This window comes from Dufourea novaeangliae, unplaced genomic scaffold, assembly GCF_001272555.1.
Source record: "Dufourea novaeangliae isolate 0120121106 unplaced genomic scaffold, ASM127255v1 scaffold84, whole genome shotgun sequence".
NCBI classification, from domain to species: domain Eukaryota; kingdom Metazoa; phylum Arthropoda; class Insecta; order Hymenoptera; family Halictidae; genus Dufourea; species Dufourea novaeangliae.
Genome location: NW_015373964.1, coordinates 1930345 through 1948862, shown reverse-complemented (window position 1 = coordinate 1948862; position 18518 = coordinate 1930345). Strand labels below are relative to the sequence as shown.

Here is an 18518-nt window from a genome sequence, read left to right as displayed (position 1 = left end):
ATTCGCTCTGTGTACGTACACACGTAACAAATTACCGAAAGTCTTGACGCTTATTTCGTTAGACTTTATTTTGTTCCCTAACAAAAGAATTCGATTCATATGACAGAATAAATTTAATTCGTTGTGATTGCAATCACGGCATTAATTTATGAATGATTTTGAAACTTACATTAGTAAGAAAATGGTACTTGGATTTTCATGTATAAGAAGAACGATATAAAACATTGAAGATGATAAATAATTATACAGGGTGGGGCAATAATTAATGAAAAGCACAAAGCAGTGACATCTCGCAGTAGACGTCTAGTCCATAAGTCAGCCGTAAGTAGTATAGGTCCGTAAGGGTTGATCAATTATAGAGTATAACTCTGAAGTATAGGTACTACTATATTAAATTATTATTAAAAATAGTATTACTAACTATCAGTAATAAAAAAAATGTATGTATGATACGTTAGAATTTAATAAATATTGCGTTTATTAAAATTTACTTTCAATTTAATTCTAGTTGTTTTATTAAAATTTAAGAAATATTGCGTTTATTAAATTTCATTTATTTTTTTATTTTTGTTTCATTTATTTCCCAAATCTTTGCAAATTTTGAATTTTCAATTCACTCGTATTCATAGATTCTAGTTTCACCTTGCTCGTAAAATGCAAATTAAATAGGGGCAAGCGAGGAAGCGTAACGCAGTAAGAATTACGCGTTGAAAATGTCAGTCTAGTCGGTAAATTATGCTAACCATAATCTCCCTGGTGTCATAACAACTATTATTGCGAGGGCAGCGTGACCTATTAATTTAGATTTAGATTACACACTCGATTCTGCCGTTTCAATTATTCACGGCACTGGAATGGGTAAGTACCGTGGAGGGAGTCAAATTCATTGCCATGATGCCGTTATAATTATTGATCACGGACATACATATGTAGCTACTGAGTTATACTCGTAAGCAATATTGCGCCGAGTGTGTGTTATTTACATGTGTTTCAAATCGAAGCGCTAATGAGGAAGACAATTAATTCCTGTTCGAAACGCGAAACCGTGGAAAATCTAACCACGTGGACGCAATTGCAGTTCACAGTGTTCGTGTTCAATATAAACATTATAATTTTATAACGTTATCTTTAAAATAGCCTTGTATCGAATTGATTATAACAGTATTTATTTGGAATTCAATTCACAATCTATTTTTTTTTTGTAGATCTGTAAAAGCAATTACACACTTTGAATTTTATTAATACAATCACATAAATTGTTAAATAGGGTTTTTTCATTCTTTTTTTAATCAGTATTCAGATGACATCTGTTTCATAAGTAGACTGCGGATATTCATGCAATTTCACAGTTTTAGGCACTAAAATGTAACAGTGAATATTGGACAAAATTTTATTTTCTATACTAGAAGTTTTTACATATTCATGGGGACAGTTCAAATAGTAATTAGGAAATTCTTCATTGTTACATTAGGAAATTATATAAATACCTAAAGATTTACAGCGTATTCTCATAACTTGTAAGGATTGTACTTTACGAAGTGAGAGATAATTGCACACATTCGCAAGAAATATTATCATGCATAAATTATTTAGAAACATACAGTTCTGTACCGTCGAAATGAAATCTACACTTTGAATGGAAAGACGAAGTCTCGAAAGAGGCATGAAAATCAAGTTCAGGAAAATACAGGACGAACAACCAAAAATATTCAAAAGAAAAAAAATTGTGTAGTATCAAAGAATCTTATTATTATTCAGAACACGAAGCTTATAAAGTCTACTTGACAAAAACAAAAATACTCAATACATCGAATTAAACTAGTCCGTCACGAATTAATTACGAATGTATAGTTTGACCGTTCTCATTCAAGCTTATTTAATTCTCGCCATTTTTATTATTATTCTTTTAATATTTCCGTTCAACGCGAAACGGCAACATATCCTAGATATAACATTATTCCGCCGTTCTCTCGTTAATTCACGGATATTTGATAATCATGACTCTCGATATAATTTCATTTAGCCACTCCGGTCGAGCGAGCAGTTACGGTGAGGGGGTACAGTTCTTTAATCCAAATTCATTGTTCGCTTCATCCGGTTGTAATCGTTCGATAAGCAAAGTTTCCGTTCGGGACGGCCGTGCGGACCTCGTTAAAAATATGTACCTCTCAGGCGGCCGGGCAGATCGTTATTTACCTTATCGGTCCGAATGCGGATACCGCGATGCGGCTGAATTATACCGCGAATACTAATGACTAGGGCCGGGCCGGGCCAGCGTTGAAAAATGGGGTATTTTCGAGCCAGACCGTGGAACGGAGGGTCGTTAATAGGTCAGCCGATAATTTCAATGCGGCGTACTAATCCTTCGACTATCGATGCGACTTCATCGACAAAGCAAGAATAACGCGCGCAACACCCCGCGGGAAGGAGGAATCGAATTTCACTGTACACCCTTTTAATCCCGATGGTTTATTGTTTGAGTTTACAACGTTAATAATCCCGAGTTTCCACTCTGCCGTGTGTTTTTCCGTTTTTATTCGTCGAAAACCGTTACGCGTAGGTAGGGGAGAGTGGATAGGTTTTGGTCCTGCGAGAATTAGTTCAGTTCTTAAACATTACTGTTCGTTGGTGCACTAGTAGGAATATTCATAACCTAAGCGAGAAGTCATATAAATTATCTCGTACTGGTAAAAATTTTAATGGATGACCTTGTCTCAGTAACAATTATAGCTTACAAATTAGAACCTAAAACACGTGGTTTGGGTAACAGAGGTGCATTATTATAAATAACGTAGTTAGTACGAGCGGACCACAGAATGTTATTAAATTCGATATTGACTTGAGTAGTTTTGAAAATCTAGATTGAAAATTCAATTAGTATTGTTCCGTCACAGTCTTCATTTTATGTTTATTATGTTATTCCATTAGAGTCTTTATTTCATTTATTGATTTCATTGTTTTCATATATATGTATTATCACTTTGTAAATAGTAACTATACACATGCATAAAACTTTTTTATATTTATTGTGAAAACAGTCCAAAAATTAAATGGCGCATTTAATCCCACTATCTGATCCAAACCTCTCCCTACAAGGGAGGTATAGGCTAAATAACTAGTTTTAGAATTATTATATTTTGAAAGATTCCTTTGGAATAATAAAATGAAATCATGATGGAACATCGATGATAAGACCTTACTAATTATAATTCTTCAGATTTAATGTGTGCTTCTCTTTCAGTTTAATCACAACTACAAATTAATTAAAAACTAATCCAAACCTACCCACTCTCCCTTACGTGTTTAGTGCATGTTCCGCTTCCAATCGCGGTTTTGTGGAACGATATCCTGTGCTTTTGGTAAACATGGGATAATTTTCAAAAAATTTGTTTGTTTCCCGTTTGGAATCGGGACCATTTTTCGGAAACGACTTCGTACACTCTGTGTTCTTACTTTTGTGCTGACACTCGAGAATGCGTTCGGTCAGCAATTGGCGCACAGCTTTCTCCCTCGTGTTATCATCGATTTAAGTCGGTCAGCCTTTTTTTGTTTGACCCAACAGAGAATGCGAAGTCAGCGTCTTTTCCGTCTTTTTTTTCTTGTTTCGATTGTTTCCGTATCCTTTGTCGGGGATTTTTCTAGACCAGTGGTTTTCGTTTAAAACACACACTAATTTTCATTCGAATTATGTATTCATTTCTAGTCGCGAAAACTTCTTCTCTCATGGAAACGAATCATTTCGTCCACTTGTCGTGAAACCACTATATATCTCTATAGTCTCAGGTAATTTTGCTCAAATAAAAGCTCAATTTTAATTTTATTTTAAACAATAAAATAGATTCGACGGCGTCGATTTTTGTTCTAAACAACAATTCACTGAGTTACAATGACATCGACACGTTACATATTAACACAATTGTTTATTGTTTTTCCAAAACTATGGAAATCTATATCATCTGCAGAAAATCCATGAAAACTTTCGCCCTGATCCAATACTTCTGCGACTTCGTTATACGTTTTCGAAATATGAAATATTATTTGTATCAAGCAAATTCAGAGCTTCCTTTATAATTATAAAAATATTTTTCGTTTTCAGATATGGAAACCTTTCGGTTGATTATCGACTTATTAAAATTGAAACATTCGATTTATTAGATAGTGAGAATGGTCAAAACCGAAACTGCATAGGAAACGCAAGATCTATGCGTTCCGTAATGATACAGAAAGTACACTGGAACGGTCGCGAAAAGTTCACTAACCTTAAGTCATTGCACCTTGCAATTTTCCGCGTCAACGGTGAATAGCCAGACCAGACGATTGCAAATCTGGGATTATCCCAGTGACTTGACGTCAGCCAAGTCCATCATCATGGGCACAATTTTATACGCAAAACGTTGAAGTACCGTTTTCTTCCTTGGATGATCCTTTCCTGCAAAATCGAAGAGCATCTGGTAGCATTGTTAGATATGATTTCATTCTTAAAGGTGCAAATTCAGTGACAATAATCACTTCATGCACTGACAAATTCAGTGACAATAAACTTCATGCACTGTTCAAATCAATTTCGCCCAAACTCAAGCTTCAATTTTTAGTTATATTCCTTATCACCGAAACTTTTAACTTAATTTGACACCAGTACTTTTGCATACATAACGATTAAACGATATGTAAGTGTATTTTCTGAATTCGACTTTCAGCTTAGAACAAGTTTAATTCTAGGAATAGTAATGCAAGAATATATTGAACAGTGCAGGAAGGTTAAAGTCAAGTAATTTACGTTATGTCTTTTTATAATTCTTATTACGTATGTTATTGATTTATAAGAATTCATTATCTTTCATGTAATTCTTACGTTTGATTTCAATAATTGTTGTGAACCCCAATGCGTCTCGTAATAATTACTGAGGCAGTAATTCCACTCGGTTAAAATTTTACAGGATCGTAACAAGTCGTGAAACAGATTCCACGTCACACTCCGTTACACGTTTTATGAGCTCGGAATTGAAACACTTTCCTGCACGTTTTCAAGACATCCCACGGGAAAAAATCAATTATTCGTTACGGCCTGGAAGGGTACGACTTGAAGCCCTTTAATTCCGAAACCCCTCGTTATCCTTAAGATTTCCCGAGCGATACACCAACGAGCAATAACGTCGGAAAGATCAGCGAAAGGAGTTAAATGAATCGACGACAAGGAAAACGATTGTAGCGTGTTACGAGGAACTTCGTCGTAGTGGAATCTATGGTCAAGCCATTAAATGTCCTGAATGACCATCATGTGGAAACGACACTAACTCGTAAAAAGTAACAAAACAAATATTTTCTTCATACTTCTAAATAAAATGAATATTATTTATAATTAACGAATAAGATGTTTATTATTTGTGAAGTAATTCATATATTTCGCTTGATCACGATAATGAAATTTACCGAACTTCCAGCTGTTGTACGGGCTAGTTGGAAAGGAAAAGATTTTGATGCTCACGAAATTTACTGCACCATTTATACACGTATGGCCTAGAAAAAACAAATGTCCGATATCCGGCATGGTTTAAGAAAGAAAAAAGTTGTTACGAATATCGAGTAGCAGCCTTAAAACATTTGTATAAAGTCAAAATACATGACTATGCGTGAAAAAAGAATGAAGAAGAGAAATGTGTCAAGAAGTCATGCAAAAGGCAAAAATGGAAAACCTTGTTGCACCAATAAAAATTGTGCATTTGAAGACATCTCTAGAAAACTAAAAAAATACGAAAATATCAACAATTCCTGCCAAAGTTTTTTGCTCAAGAACAGGATGCTCCAATAAAAAAGAGGAGAATATAATTATGTAATATAAATAGTAATTGGTAAACTTAGTTAAAATTGCGCTAAAACAAATTTGAAATTCACTTTAGCGCGAAATTTAAATTTAGGAAAGCGCGGGAAAATAGCAAAATCAGGGATTTACTAAAATGACAGTAGCCGCCTGGTAGAGGAAATTGGAACTAAATCCAAACCATCTTGGTCTAATTCCCAAAGCAGCCACTAGATGGTGCCACGTGGCATTTGTCCGTTTCCCGCGCTTTTGATAAAGGTACTAGAATTAGTTCCAGTTTCCGTCACCAAGTGGTTACCATTATTTTAGCCATATGACAGTAACAAAGTAGCGCCATTTCACGATAAGGACGTGTACTAATTGATTAATAAGTTGCACATGTTACTGTAGATGGCACGAAAGTCTACTATACCTTGCAAATTTGCATATTCCATTATTTCAATAATATTGATTTCTCCGCAACATTCATAATTATTACAAATGTCAATATAACGAAATATCTTTTATGCGATGTTTGTGGTGTAATAAAAATCTGTGTTTCGATTACGTTTTTGATACGTATTACTCACTTACATGTAATAATATAGAATAAAAATATACTGTTAGTCCGATATTTGAAAATATACATGCGTTCGTTGTCACTGTTAAACTGTTGTAATAACAATGGAAGAATAAAATAATTTACTTAAATGTACATAATAATACATATACATATTCATAAAAACAATATTAAACGCAATAACTTTTGTGTACGCGAAAAAAAACCAATTAGGGTCCGTCGGGACTAGAACGCAAGAACTCCTTTCTAATACGTCTACTATACAGCGAACGGACGGGAGTGAATCCGTTCACGACCATGGTCCCTTCGATGATTTTCTGTAGAAGTTAAACTAGTTGAGCTCGAATAGATTTAACGTAGTTCACAAATTCGCCGTTCTCATAACGTAGAGGGCAGCAGAAAATCCCTGACTTTTTACACTATCGGTATTTCAGAACATGAGACACGAAGTACCATACGATGATAGGTCTATCCTATACCTAGTCGGTGATGCATATTTCAAATGGTGACTCGATTGTTCACGAATGGAAAACTACTTTTTATAAGTAACAGGTGGTGTACAATTCTTACGTGACATATTCCTTATGAATAAAATCAAAGCAGTACCAATTTTTATAATAATATATTTTAGACATAGTCATTCCGGTTTTCATTTAGAACTTTTTGAAATAATCTTCTTACGAGGCAACATTCGTAATTACTGTACCTTTTGGATTCAAAATATAACTATATAATGAAGTTCTACATTTTACCATGATAGTGCATTGACTTCAGCTGCTTCAGCTACAAAAACTGCCTTTGTGTTCATGACGGTCATGACAACACACTGCACAACCTTCGTTCTGGTTTGTTCATCAAAAAGAGGACGCAGTAGGACCAGTACAACGCAGTTATATGTATATACGTGTCATTTTATTTGTTCGATTGTTTCGAACGAACAAACAGAAATAGTTTCTCAAAAATGTGTATGCTATACAAGCATTCAATCTCTTCATTTTATGTACTTACACAAAACGTAAATAAATAAAGTAATGTAAGCACATTCGAGATACACAATTTCAAGAAAATCTACATTGAATTGGCCCGCACTCTGTGGTGAACGGCATGCAGCCAGAAGGGTATATATTTCTTAGAATATACTGTGACTCCGAGTAAAAAGATTGTATCTACAAATGTAAAACTGTCTAATGTAAATTAGAATCTATGATTGTAAAATTTATCATAGCTATACATTCATTTTAAAGTATGTAAAGAGTACAAAAAGATTTTGTCAGTTTTCTATTTGCACGCAAGTTGGCGAACGTATCGCTGGGTGGATTGTCACTCTCTCATTCGAATGCAGTTCTGCCTATGTGATTCATCTTGGGCACATTGAGCCGTCAGGGGACGCCATGTTTATACTGTAGGTGGTGTGGCGCGGGTATACGTGTGTCCATTATTTTCAAGTAATAACGTTTAATTATTTATTTACATGATATAACGCTATACAAAAGTGTTCTGTGCGTGAAGTGTATTGCGATTAATGCCGTGGGGGATCGGTTCTCGTTGGCGGTACACACGATAATCGTATAGACGCGAACAATCTATGACTTACAGACCTTCGTTTCACGGAGTTCTTTTGCTACCTCATAAATTGTTTACAAGTTGTTCACGCTGCTTTACGGTTAAGCAGAGCCTTCAGAACGTGCTATTTGCGCTAGGAGTACAATTTCCTTTTCAGGAATCGTCCGCGACCTTTGGATGGACGTAATGCATCCTTCTTAGAAGCATTTGCGCGTTTTATAACCTGACAACACGTTCGAAGTTTCACTAACTTTATCATGTCATTGCATCTTTGACAAAATATTAAGTGGTAAGGATTCAACAGCACCGTGACGGCCACACTTTTACCTGTTTTCTATCACGTGTGCATGTTACACGATAAAATCATTTCTAAGAATGCCGTATATTTTGTAAAATATCAGATATCATTATGAAATAAATGTACCATTTTTATTTTTTATCTTTCCTGTTTATACTCTACTTGTTTCCATGATATAGTAACACTTGTATGCTCTACTTAAACCTTTTTTTTCTTACACATGTTGCTGTTGTATTGTGTTTTGCTGTAGCTTATTATATAGTATGTATATACGGAAAGTTTTATATATAGCAACTATGTGGAATAAAAAAACTTTATTTGCATAAAAATGTGTTTAATGTATTATACTTATGATTTTGTTTATATATATATTACACATTACTTTAAAAAAAATCTACCAATGTTAGATACAGTAGCAGTATTTTATTATATTGTATATTAGCTATGATATGTTAAACATTATTGTTAACATTATTTTATTTCATTAAAATATGTTGTTATAATGTATTTGAACCCAATATGCTTTTATCTATTCAATTACTTTTGTTGTTTAGTTGGTAATTGTACATGTTACAATATAGTTAACTGTTTGCATAATCTAATAGCCAAAGTCTTTACCCTTTCAATGTTCTCTTACATTATCATTTTAAGATGATCATAGCAAAGTGTAATAGGTTCTTATATTTTAGATCTAGAACAGGATTAATGAACTTCAAAATGTGGTCATCACAAGGTACTAATTCAAACACAAAATCTTCAAATGAGGGTAATCTACGCACGTTGGGTATGACATCTGCTATTAGTGTAGCAGCACCAAAGCCCAGCGATCTCACTAGAACGAATGAATTAAAAGAGACATTAAAGCCTTATAATGTGTTTGAATCGGAAGAAGAGTTGAATCACAGAATGGAAATTTTAAGGTACTTCGTTTATAGTGTTCTATAGTACAATTTATGTAATAAATAACATAGCAACTTGACATTAATTATCATATTCCAACCAGTAAATTAAATGCTCTGGTGAAGCAATGGATAAGGGACACAAGTATCGCCAGAAATATGCCACCCAATGTTGCTGAAAAAGTTGGCGGTAAAATATATACTTTCGGTTCATATAGGTTAGGGGTACATCACAAGGGTGCTGATATTGATGCCCTATGTGTTGTACCGCGTCACATCTATAGGTCGGATTATTTTTCATCCTTCTTTGAGTTACTGAAAATGCAAGAAGAAGTTACAGATTTAAGGGTATGTAATTTAATTATCTTTTATACTACTAATAATTATTTCTTTAATATGATTTTCTTTCCAAATAGCATGTACACAGTAAGTATAACAAATTGTACATAGATTAATCACTAGTTGACAGAAGGTGTAAGATTCTACGTGAATATATAATTCATGAGTCTTATGTAAAATATCTGTTAATTTCAATAAGCAATTTCATAGTTAATGTTATGTTCTTTGATATCTTTCAGGCAGTGGAAGAGGCATTTGTACCAGTTATAAAAATGAACTTTGATGGTATAGAAATTGATATGTTATTTGCGAAATTAGCTCTTAAAGAAATTCCTGATTCTATGGTTGGTGAACTATTTGCAGATAATTTGTATATATTTTTAATCTGAGTGCCATGTGCATAGTTAAGAAAAATTTTGTTCTTACATACAGGATCTTAAGGACGATATGCTTCTGAAAAATCTTGATCAGAAATGTGTCAGAAGTCTTAATGGTTGCAGAGTAACAGACGAGATACTGCGTTTAGTACCTAATATAGAAAATTTTAGGTTGGCACTTAGAGCTATTAAATTGTGGGCAAAACGTAAGATTGTGCTTCAATTTTTTTTTCTATGTTTAGTGAAGCAGAATATATAGTCCCCTCAAAACTGATTTCATATTTTCTATTTTCAGGACATGGCATATATAGTAATGTACTGGGATATCTAGGAGGTGTATCTTGGGCAATGTTGGTCGCAAGAACATGCCAACTTTATCCAAATGCGGTTGCAGCAACATTAATAGAAAAATTTTTTCTTGTATTTTCTCAGTGGAAGTGGCCACAGCCAGTCCTTTTAAAACCACCAGACAATGTCAATTTAGGCTTTCCAGTTTGGGATCCAAGAGTAAGAACTTTTTATCACATGCATCCACCTTTAATTGTTTCATAGCAATAGAAACTTTTTACACTAAGATATTTTCTCTTGCAAAGGTAAATATATCGGACAGATATCATTTGATGCCAATCATTACACCTGCATACCCCCAACAAAATTCAACTTTTAACGTATCAGTTTCAACAAGAACTATCATGCAAGAAGCATTCGAAACAGGATTATCAATAACAGAAGAGATTATCATGGGAAAGGCAACATGGGATAAGTTATTTGAACCTCCAAATTTCTTTGGAAAATACAAGCATTACATTGTATTACTAGCTAGAAGTCAAACTGCAGAAGATCAACTTGAATGGTGTGGGCTAGTCGAATCAAAAATACGTCACTTGATAGGTAAAATATTGAATATGACAATAAATACTATTCTGTTCAACTTTATTACTATGTTTAAATTCGTGTATATGAATGCAGTATATGAGAAATATTATTCTACCTTACATGCAAGATGTTATATAAAAACACGAATCCAGCTAAAACATGGTATTGAAAGACAGCAACAGTGCATTTTTTGTTGGTCATAATTCATATGACATCTTGTAGATTTATCAATTGTGTGAAAATTTGTAAGAACTGTCACTAATGAAACATCACCTGGTCTTAATATTAGCATTATCACATTGTGTATTGTACGTTCCAGTTAAACGACTTAGATTAAAACAGGCGATTTTTTAAGCGATATGTCACCTTTAAAAACAAAATTATTCTTAGGTCTTTCAATAAATGTATCTTTCGCAGGAGTAAGCAGAAGTTATAAATCAGTGAATTGTAAAACCATCTGTCTTAATCTGTGTCTTCTGTAATCATCAAATTTGAATTTGATATGTCCATTTGTTGATATTTGCAATGCTAATAATCCGCGGGTGCCAAAATGGCAAAATCCTAACTCTTAAAAACAGGTACACTGGAAAGGAATCCACATATAACATTGGCACATGTAAACCCAGAGGCATTTCCACCGTTAGAACCAGAACCGGAAGGGCACTGTTCCATGTGGTTCATCGGCTTACTATTTGCCAAAAGCGAAAACTTAAATATTGATCTGACTTATGACATAAGATCCTTTGTGGATTCAAGTAAGAACAATTCAATACAGATTTTGAAACAAAAAGAATTGCGCTGTTTTTGAATAATCTGAATAATTATCTCCATTTAAAATTTCAGTCCAGAGGCAAGCAGAACAATTAAGTATGTTGAAGGAAGGGATGTGGATAGAAGCCAAACACGTAAAGAAGAAGGATCTACATAACTACGTTTTGCCTAGTTTGATCAAACGAGAAAGAAAGGTATAACAACGGACCTTACTTTCTTGCAATTAAAATATTTTTGGTATCATACATAATGTCAAAATGAAAACTGACTACATATTTCGTCTAACAGGTATCTAGCAGTGTACATAAAAATGGAAACATTGCTGGTAACGGAAACACTGGCAGTATCTCACCACGAAACCCAGGAGATGCAGCGAATAGGAAGAGATTATCGGATCAGAATCCGGAGACGTGCGCCAAGAAACGAAGGGTCGCCGATGGCGAACAAGTTACACAGGTACTTGTCAAAGAAAATATAATCGCGAATGCTCGAGATGCAAGCATTCGAGATAAACGTAACCGAAAAATATCGATATCTACTCAGGGTGAAGATGGATCGCTAGTGGTTCAATCTTGTGGAGAAGACAGCAATTCCGGATTTAGCTTGGATGAATACAAACAAACATTGACAACTACTAAGGATGTAAGACATTGTACATATAATGAACAGTAAACAGCATAGAACAGATTAGGTAACTACATACAAAAATAGAGCATAGTAACTGAATTTAGGGTTTATGAGAGAGGACATTATTTTGTAACGTAAATCTGAATGATTAGGAGGTAAGAAGCAGGGAGTATTGTGTAGGGTTTACAATGTTTCGCTTTTTTCCCTTGCAGTTTATTGTGTATCTGACTGGATTGATTTGTTTACGGATAATGATAACCTCGGGGGGTCGTTTGAAATGTTCCAGGATGGGCCTACTGGTGCATCTACGGTAGCGCAGGAAGGATACGTTTGCACTTGACCACTGCAGGATTACTACCTCACGTCGATCCACAGATGCTCTTCTGGGCCATCCAGACTGTAATCAAATCTCATGCAAGCATCCACTGCCCACCGTAAGTCCCCCGTTTCGTAAAACACAAAGCAACGTGATGCGTTGGAGAGAGCTACCCGTTGGAATCAATCGGTGCACGACTGTGTGACAGACGCTCTAATTTTAATATTTCTAAATAACATCAACAGTCAATGGGAACAATTACGCCACGAATTAATGATTGTGCCAGTGTCTGTGATGTTACTTTTTATTGTGAGCCGCACAGCAGAAAACTGGGAATTCTTAACGGAATGATTAGAAGTAGTACGGCACTTAAAAATCCATCATTATCTGTAAGGTTAATAATTTTATTTTTATATTTCCTTTTGTACATATCGCTTATATAATAATTTTTATTCACGAAATTATGGAAAAAGAAACTAAAAGAGAAAGAGAGAGAGTGGAGCACGATGACGTGTTCCGAGAAGACATTTCGTGTCATCGTGCTAACACGTGAATGTAGGCAATGATATTTTAATTAGAAGCTTGTATTAGAATTTTCATCTAAAAGAAACAAAAAAAAAGGGAGAAAAAAATGATAACAAGGTTTCAGTGGTTACGAAGATGAAACGTATTCTTGTAAAAAAAATCTAATTTCTTTAATGCATAACTAGATAAAGTATAAAAAAAGTGGATAGGTATGTTTAAGTTGTAAATAATTCGTGTTCTTCGTTACTCGCGTGTCGGTGTAAATTACATGAAACGGTTGGTCTTCGAATTTTTTGAAGAAACTGTGTAATCGTAACTTGGTAATACGTTTTACTTGCTTCAGTTATTTACAGCATATATTTATAACATTACGTAATATTATTTATACTGTCTCTGCTAAACGAATTATTTGAATAACGATTAAATTAAAATGGAGCTCGGTTCCAATTGCATATGATATTCTTACACTTAAGGTACGTTTTTTTCTTCTTCTTTTAGTTTTGTATCGTATCCGTCACCAGTCGGTTAATGAACGAAAATCACCGGCACTGGCATAAGAGATTCAATGTTTCATTTACAGAACAATAAAAACCAAGCGACGTGAAATAACGTGGATTCGCTTGACCGAACATTTAGTGAAATGTATCCGTTCTGTAAATGAAACATCACCGAATAAGCCATTGACTATCTTTGTTGACGAACGTGTTACGTAAATTGAGTTATCGTATTGCAGTCGTATTTTAGTTTTTATTCACAGAAACGAACGTTATAGCTTTAACGATGCAACAAGGGACTGGCATCCGGATTATTCAAACCATCTGTATCACCTGTTGGTGAGTGATTTCAGGTGTTCGACTGCCTTCAGTCCCATTTCAGTTATTACAGTAACTCCGCCGTAATATACCCGATTCCTGCTTTTGCCGTACCGGTCCTTCTCCTACCTTTGAATTACCTTTTGTGTTAAAGGCATGTCGGTCCATCGAATGTCTCGAGGTATTTGATGTTCACTTTTTAATACAGTTACTGAAGCAAGTGATACACGATGTTCAAGTGGTTCTTGCCTCTCATAACCACGCGATATATGGTTCGAACTCAAATGTATTACAAATAAACGCGACTTTGTATATGTACAAAGCATTGAAATCCGTACATATATACATACACGAAAAGCATATACACAATAAATTGTATAGTTTTCTCTCCTTTATACCACGAAATCATGAGTCCCGTGTGTATGTCGCCTATTATGATGAACGTATACGATTAAAAAAAGTATTCGTGTTACAAATTTGAATCTTGGCACCGGAACGAGTTATTTATGTTCATTACAACACTCCCCGAATAGTGTAGTTAACTTTTTTCAATGGCTAGAAGACAATTTTCTTCCGTTGTACATATTTGTCGTAATTTTGGGTCATTAGTTTCTTTTGTTTTTCAACTTTCATTTGTTATTAATATCGATCTAGTAATTTTCTCTTGGCATTTACTGCAACGAATACATAATGCACTATACAATCAAGGATCAGGGTCCGGCAGTAAATAATTCATTTGCATTACGATTTAGGGTCCCATTCGAATTAGAATAACATTCATTTAGAATAACGAATTTCTTACGCAACATCTACTCAGGACTGAATATGCTTCGAGAATATTAATTTATTCTATGCTTTTGTGACAGTAATATTCAACAATTATGTAGTTTATTAATTAATATTTAGATTGTATGCCTTACGTACACATAATCCGTTCTTGCAGGAAAGTTTAATTCAACCATTCAATTATATAATAAATTTCATTTGAAAATTGAATCTAGTATAATATTTTGATTTACAAGAATAAAAAGCAAACCATCTATCGTGCAATACGCAATATTTCAATAGATCGTGCTCGAATGAGTTTTGCGTTGTAAACAATTCAATTGGCAAAGGAAAAATTACGATTATGGAAGAACATTTTATTTGATTTATTCCATAAGCAATATTTTACAATTAGGATAGAACTGTACGAATCGCTGAGCTGTCTGTGAGGAATTTCTTAATTTCAATATCTTAATTTCTTTTTTTTTTTTTCAGTTTTTGAATTTATATCAAAAGCTTTGTAAATCATATGTGCACACCATTTTCTTTACAATTATTCGATTACTGTTAATTTTCTCGCTAATATTAATATTATTACTAATATTGTAATTATCAACTGTATACTTTCCTATGATTTACTCATTGTTATAATTATAATAATAACCACTGTTGCCGTTAATATTACACTCATTTTGATTTTCCAACGTCGAAGTATCACACGAAAGAAATCAAATATTAAATCCAATCATCGAAGAAGAATACAGTCCGAAGAATACGTGGAGGTTGATGCACACGCACATATATAGACCAATAAACAAGTGAACATCAACATTATCCTCGCATATAAAATACCACGTTCTTTCATTAATTAACGGAAGAAATTGACCTGAAAATAAAACAAAAAAAGAATAGAAAATGGGATCGTGCACTCGAACTACGTACCTACTCGTTGTTCACGTAACATCCGGCAGACATGTCTATAGCACAGTTTTTTTTCCCCCTTGATCCATCCTCGGGAACGTCGCACCGTTTCTTTCGTCGGTACGACGTTCTCGAGGCCGTCGAAGATAGAAAAAGTAAAAACTACATAATAACAACAAACGAAACGGTGAACATCGGTCCGTGACACACCCTCTTGTATAATAAATAAGACAAAAACAAAACACGAGAGAAGATACGAAACATTAAGCGAACGCCAAGTATGCAAACGGAACAAAAAAACTGAAAAACACGTAGAGAAAGAAAAAAAAGTGCTGAAGGCAATGCTGAATATCTTTAGAGAGACAAGTGTTTTCTCGCAAGAGTATAGAGTTCCGGAGTTCTCGTACGTTCCCCGAGATTTCGAGCTCGAAAAATCGATCGGCTGTCGATCGGTGTCGATCGTCTAGGATTCGGACGTTGTTCTGTATTATATCTATGAGAATTACCCTGACACGAACGACACCGATGAACTGTGTAACACTCTTCCATATCCATTGGTTGAACACACGCATCCATACACACACCGTATATTCGTACACCCATTGAGGCCCATGATTTTATATTGGAACACGTGGAAGTAACACGAATACATCCGAGGTTGCGTCTTTAACATGTGAACGTGAATCATTTGTCTGAATGAAGCAAGAAATATAAAAAGGCATCGAATACATTACCATGTGTTTAATGTGCTTTGTACAGCGTACGTGTGTCGCGATACACCGGACGGTCCTGTGGCGCGTACGATGGCATGGACTGAATTTTTTTTTAGATACAGTTGTAACCCCTGTATAACACAGTGGTTCAGATTCCTAAAAAATGTCCGTGTTGTACGAAACTGAGAACTGGTACAGTGATTCCTCGATGAATACGACACGAACAACGGTGTTATTCCCACCACTGGGGGGCTCCTCTTCTGGAACCAATCAAAAATAAGCAGAGGCTCGACTTCTTGCAAGAAAAAAAAATAAATTTATGAGGGGCTGAAAACCTTTCCGTCTTGCCACGAATGCTTCGAAGCGAACTCGAGTTCGTCGCACTCATCGAAACATTACTGTATATACAACACACTACCGCTGATAAATATATGGACACACTTGGTCTGGTATGAAGAAAATGTGATATTTCAGTAAAACTTATACATTTTAGGCCACGTTTATTAACTTCATGGTAACGTAAGCCTTATCCATCGAGCTGTAATATCTCCTAAACAATATTTATGTCAGACTTTCAGAAATTTCGCAATGCCTTGTAACATTTACTGCATATTTGATACGAGTCCTAGTACTTCTGAGCGGGAGTGTACATACAAAAACAGGGTTAGATTCTAGAAAGTAACAAAACTACAGAATTCTTTAACCGTGTTATTCGAGGGATTTCCTCAATTCTCTAACCACGGTATACGGATGTTGCCTGTACGGATATGTTACGCTTACCATAAACAAATCATTTCTAATATGGAAAAATTGTTTCAGATCTGTCAGAGCAGCAATCTCTCAATATATCATTTAAAAGAAAATAATGAGTTGATTTATTTGTTAGATTTGAAGATAATTTGTGATCCCTCTCATTGAATTAGGAATATTTACCATTTCTTAACACGCAGCATTACCATTTAAAGAAATTACCATTTCTTCGAAGAGCTGTATATACTGTCTACAGCTGACAAAAATCATGCGAGCAAAGTCCTAAATCTTACGATACTGATATCTCTTCAAGACCGATTTAAAAAAAATTCATTCCATACCATCGTGCACTGATAATATTCATTTTCTCACGGTTGTACACACACATTGCCGTGTACTGCCTCGTTCGACAAACACTTAAGTTTAACCTTCGGACGACGATGACTGAGATCATTTTGAGTCGAATTTTCAAGAACTTTGTTCAACTCCAACAGCTTCCAATAACTAATTTATGTTTGTAGTTGTTTATATTAATTGGAACGAAAAGAAAGCCAATTGAAAAGTGAAATCTGTTTAAACATGCATTTAGAAGGAATGATGCATGGGGATCCAAACGGGGGCCTATTTACGTTTCGCTGTTTGCATTACCTACCATCAGAGTCATTTACCTGCCGAGGGTTAAAGATCGACGTGTTTTTATGGCATCGATGAAATCCAGCAAATCTTACATTGTTATCGAGGTTTGTGGCTATTGGATATAAGTATATTTGCTTTTACATCAGGGACAGGATCACGTCGCGATTGTGTGTATCGCGAGGACCGTAACGCGCGTTAGCTGTTAACTCCATTCGTGGGATCGAGGTCGTTGTAAAAGAGATAAAATGGCGGCAGAGTCCAGCGTGCTTCGACGTTGCAATAGGGGAAGGGAGGGGCGGTTATTCACCGAGAAGCACGAAACTCTAATGCATAATTTGTATCCCCGGCAGCTGTACACTCTGTATCTTTCTTGAATAAACCGAAATAAATTTTTCTTTTAATTCCTTCAGCCAAATGCACCCGATCGCTGGCGATAATCTGGCAGAATGGCGCATTGTTAAGGTGGTAGTGGATACGATACGACGGAATTTTAAAGTCTATGATAGAAAATCTTAGGGATATTATTGTTCATTCCCTTTAAGGTTAGATGTGAAAATAGAATAATACATAATCGTACCCAAAGTTGTTGACCTTTCTGAAATTTTACTTGATTTTTGCACTATTTATTTTATGTTGTTGCCTGAAAGAAAATAGATTAAGGAGAAGCCGATCAGATAACCAGTCAAGCTGTTGTTACTTTTTACTTGGTTATTCTTAAAGGGAATGAGCAATACATATTTAACACTAGAGAACTACCAAAGCAGTCAAAATTACTGGTTAGTATTAGAACGTCTTCCGAAAAGTTCGTGCTGTTTCGGATGTGGAGTATTTTCATTACTTTTTTTCATGAGTAATAAAACATCGTTTGATCTAGTTTTTTAAGTGTACTATTCAAATGCGTAAAATCTCTAGTGAATTAAACATTTTAAAGTCCCAAAAAAAAAACGTGTAAC

At 34.8% G+C, this 18518-nt stretch overlaps 1 protein-coding gene across 3 annotated transcripts; it reads left to right on the top strand.

The window, feature by feature from the left end:
- The first annotated feature begins 7798 nt into the window (after positions 1–7798).
- LOC107186680 (poly(A) polymerase type 3) lies at positions 7799–12881 on the top strand. 3 transcript variants are annotated; one of them, XM_015574609.1, is made up of 12 exons: positions 7799–8229; positions 8928–9158; positions 9242–9485; positions 9716–9820; positions 9909–10059; positions 10149–10360; positions 10447–10744; positions 11308–11484; positions 11573–11694; positions 11789–11956; positions 12044–12142; positions 12414–12881. In XM_015574609.1, exons 2-12 carry the CDS (start codon positions 8944–8946, stop codon positions 12465–12467), a joined length of 1845 nt encoding a protein of 614 aa, XP_015430095.1. In that variant the 5' UTR covers positions 7799–8229; positions 8928–8943; the 3' UTR covers positions 12468–12881. The 3 variants fall into 3 exon arrangements, with proteins under 3 accessions (XP_015430095.1, XP_015430097.1, XP_015430096.1); XM_015574611.1 differs by having other exon boundaries at positions 12044–12191; XM_015574610.1 differs by having other exon boundaries at positions 8178–8229; positions 8934–9158.
- Positions 12882–18518: the final 5637 nt, after the last annotated feature.

Coding starts and splice junctions, on each gene's coding strand:
- LOC107186680 (XM_015574609.1), top strand. CDS start 8,944: ATGAACTTCAAAATGTGGTCATCACAAGGTACTAATTCAAACACAAAA. Junction 9,486..9,715: donor AAGAAGTTACAGATTTAAGG/GTATGTAATTTA, acceptor GATATCTTTCAG/GCAGTGGAAGAGGCATTTGT. Junction 10,745..11,307: donor AAAAATACGTCACTTGATAG/GTAAAATATTGA, acceptor TCTTAAAAACAG/GTACACTGGAAAGGAATCCA.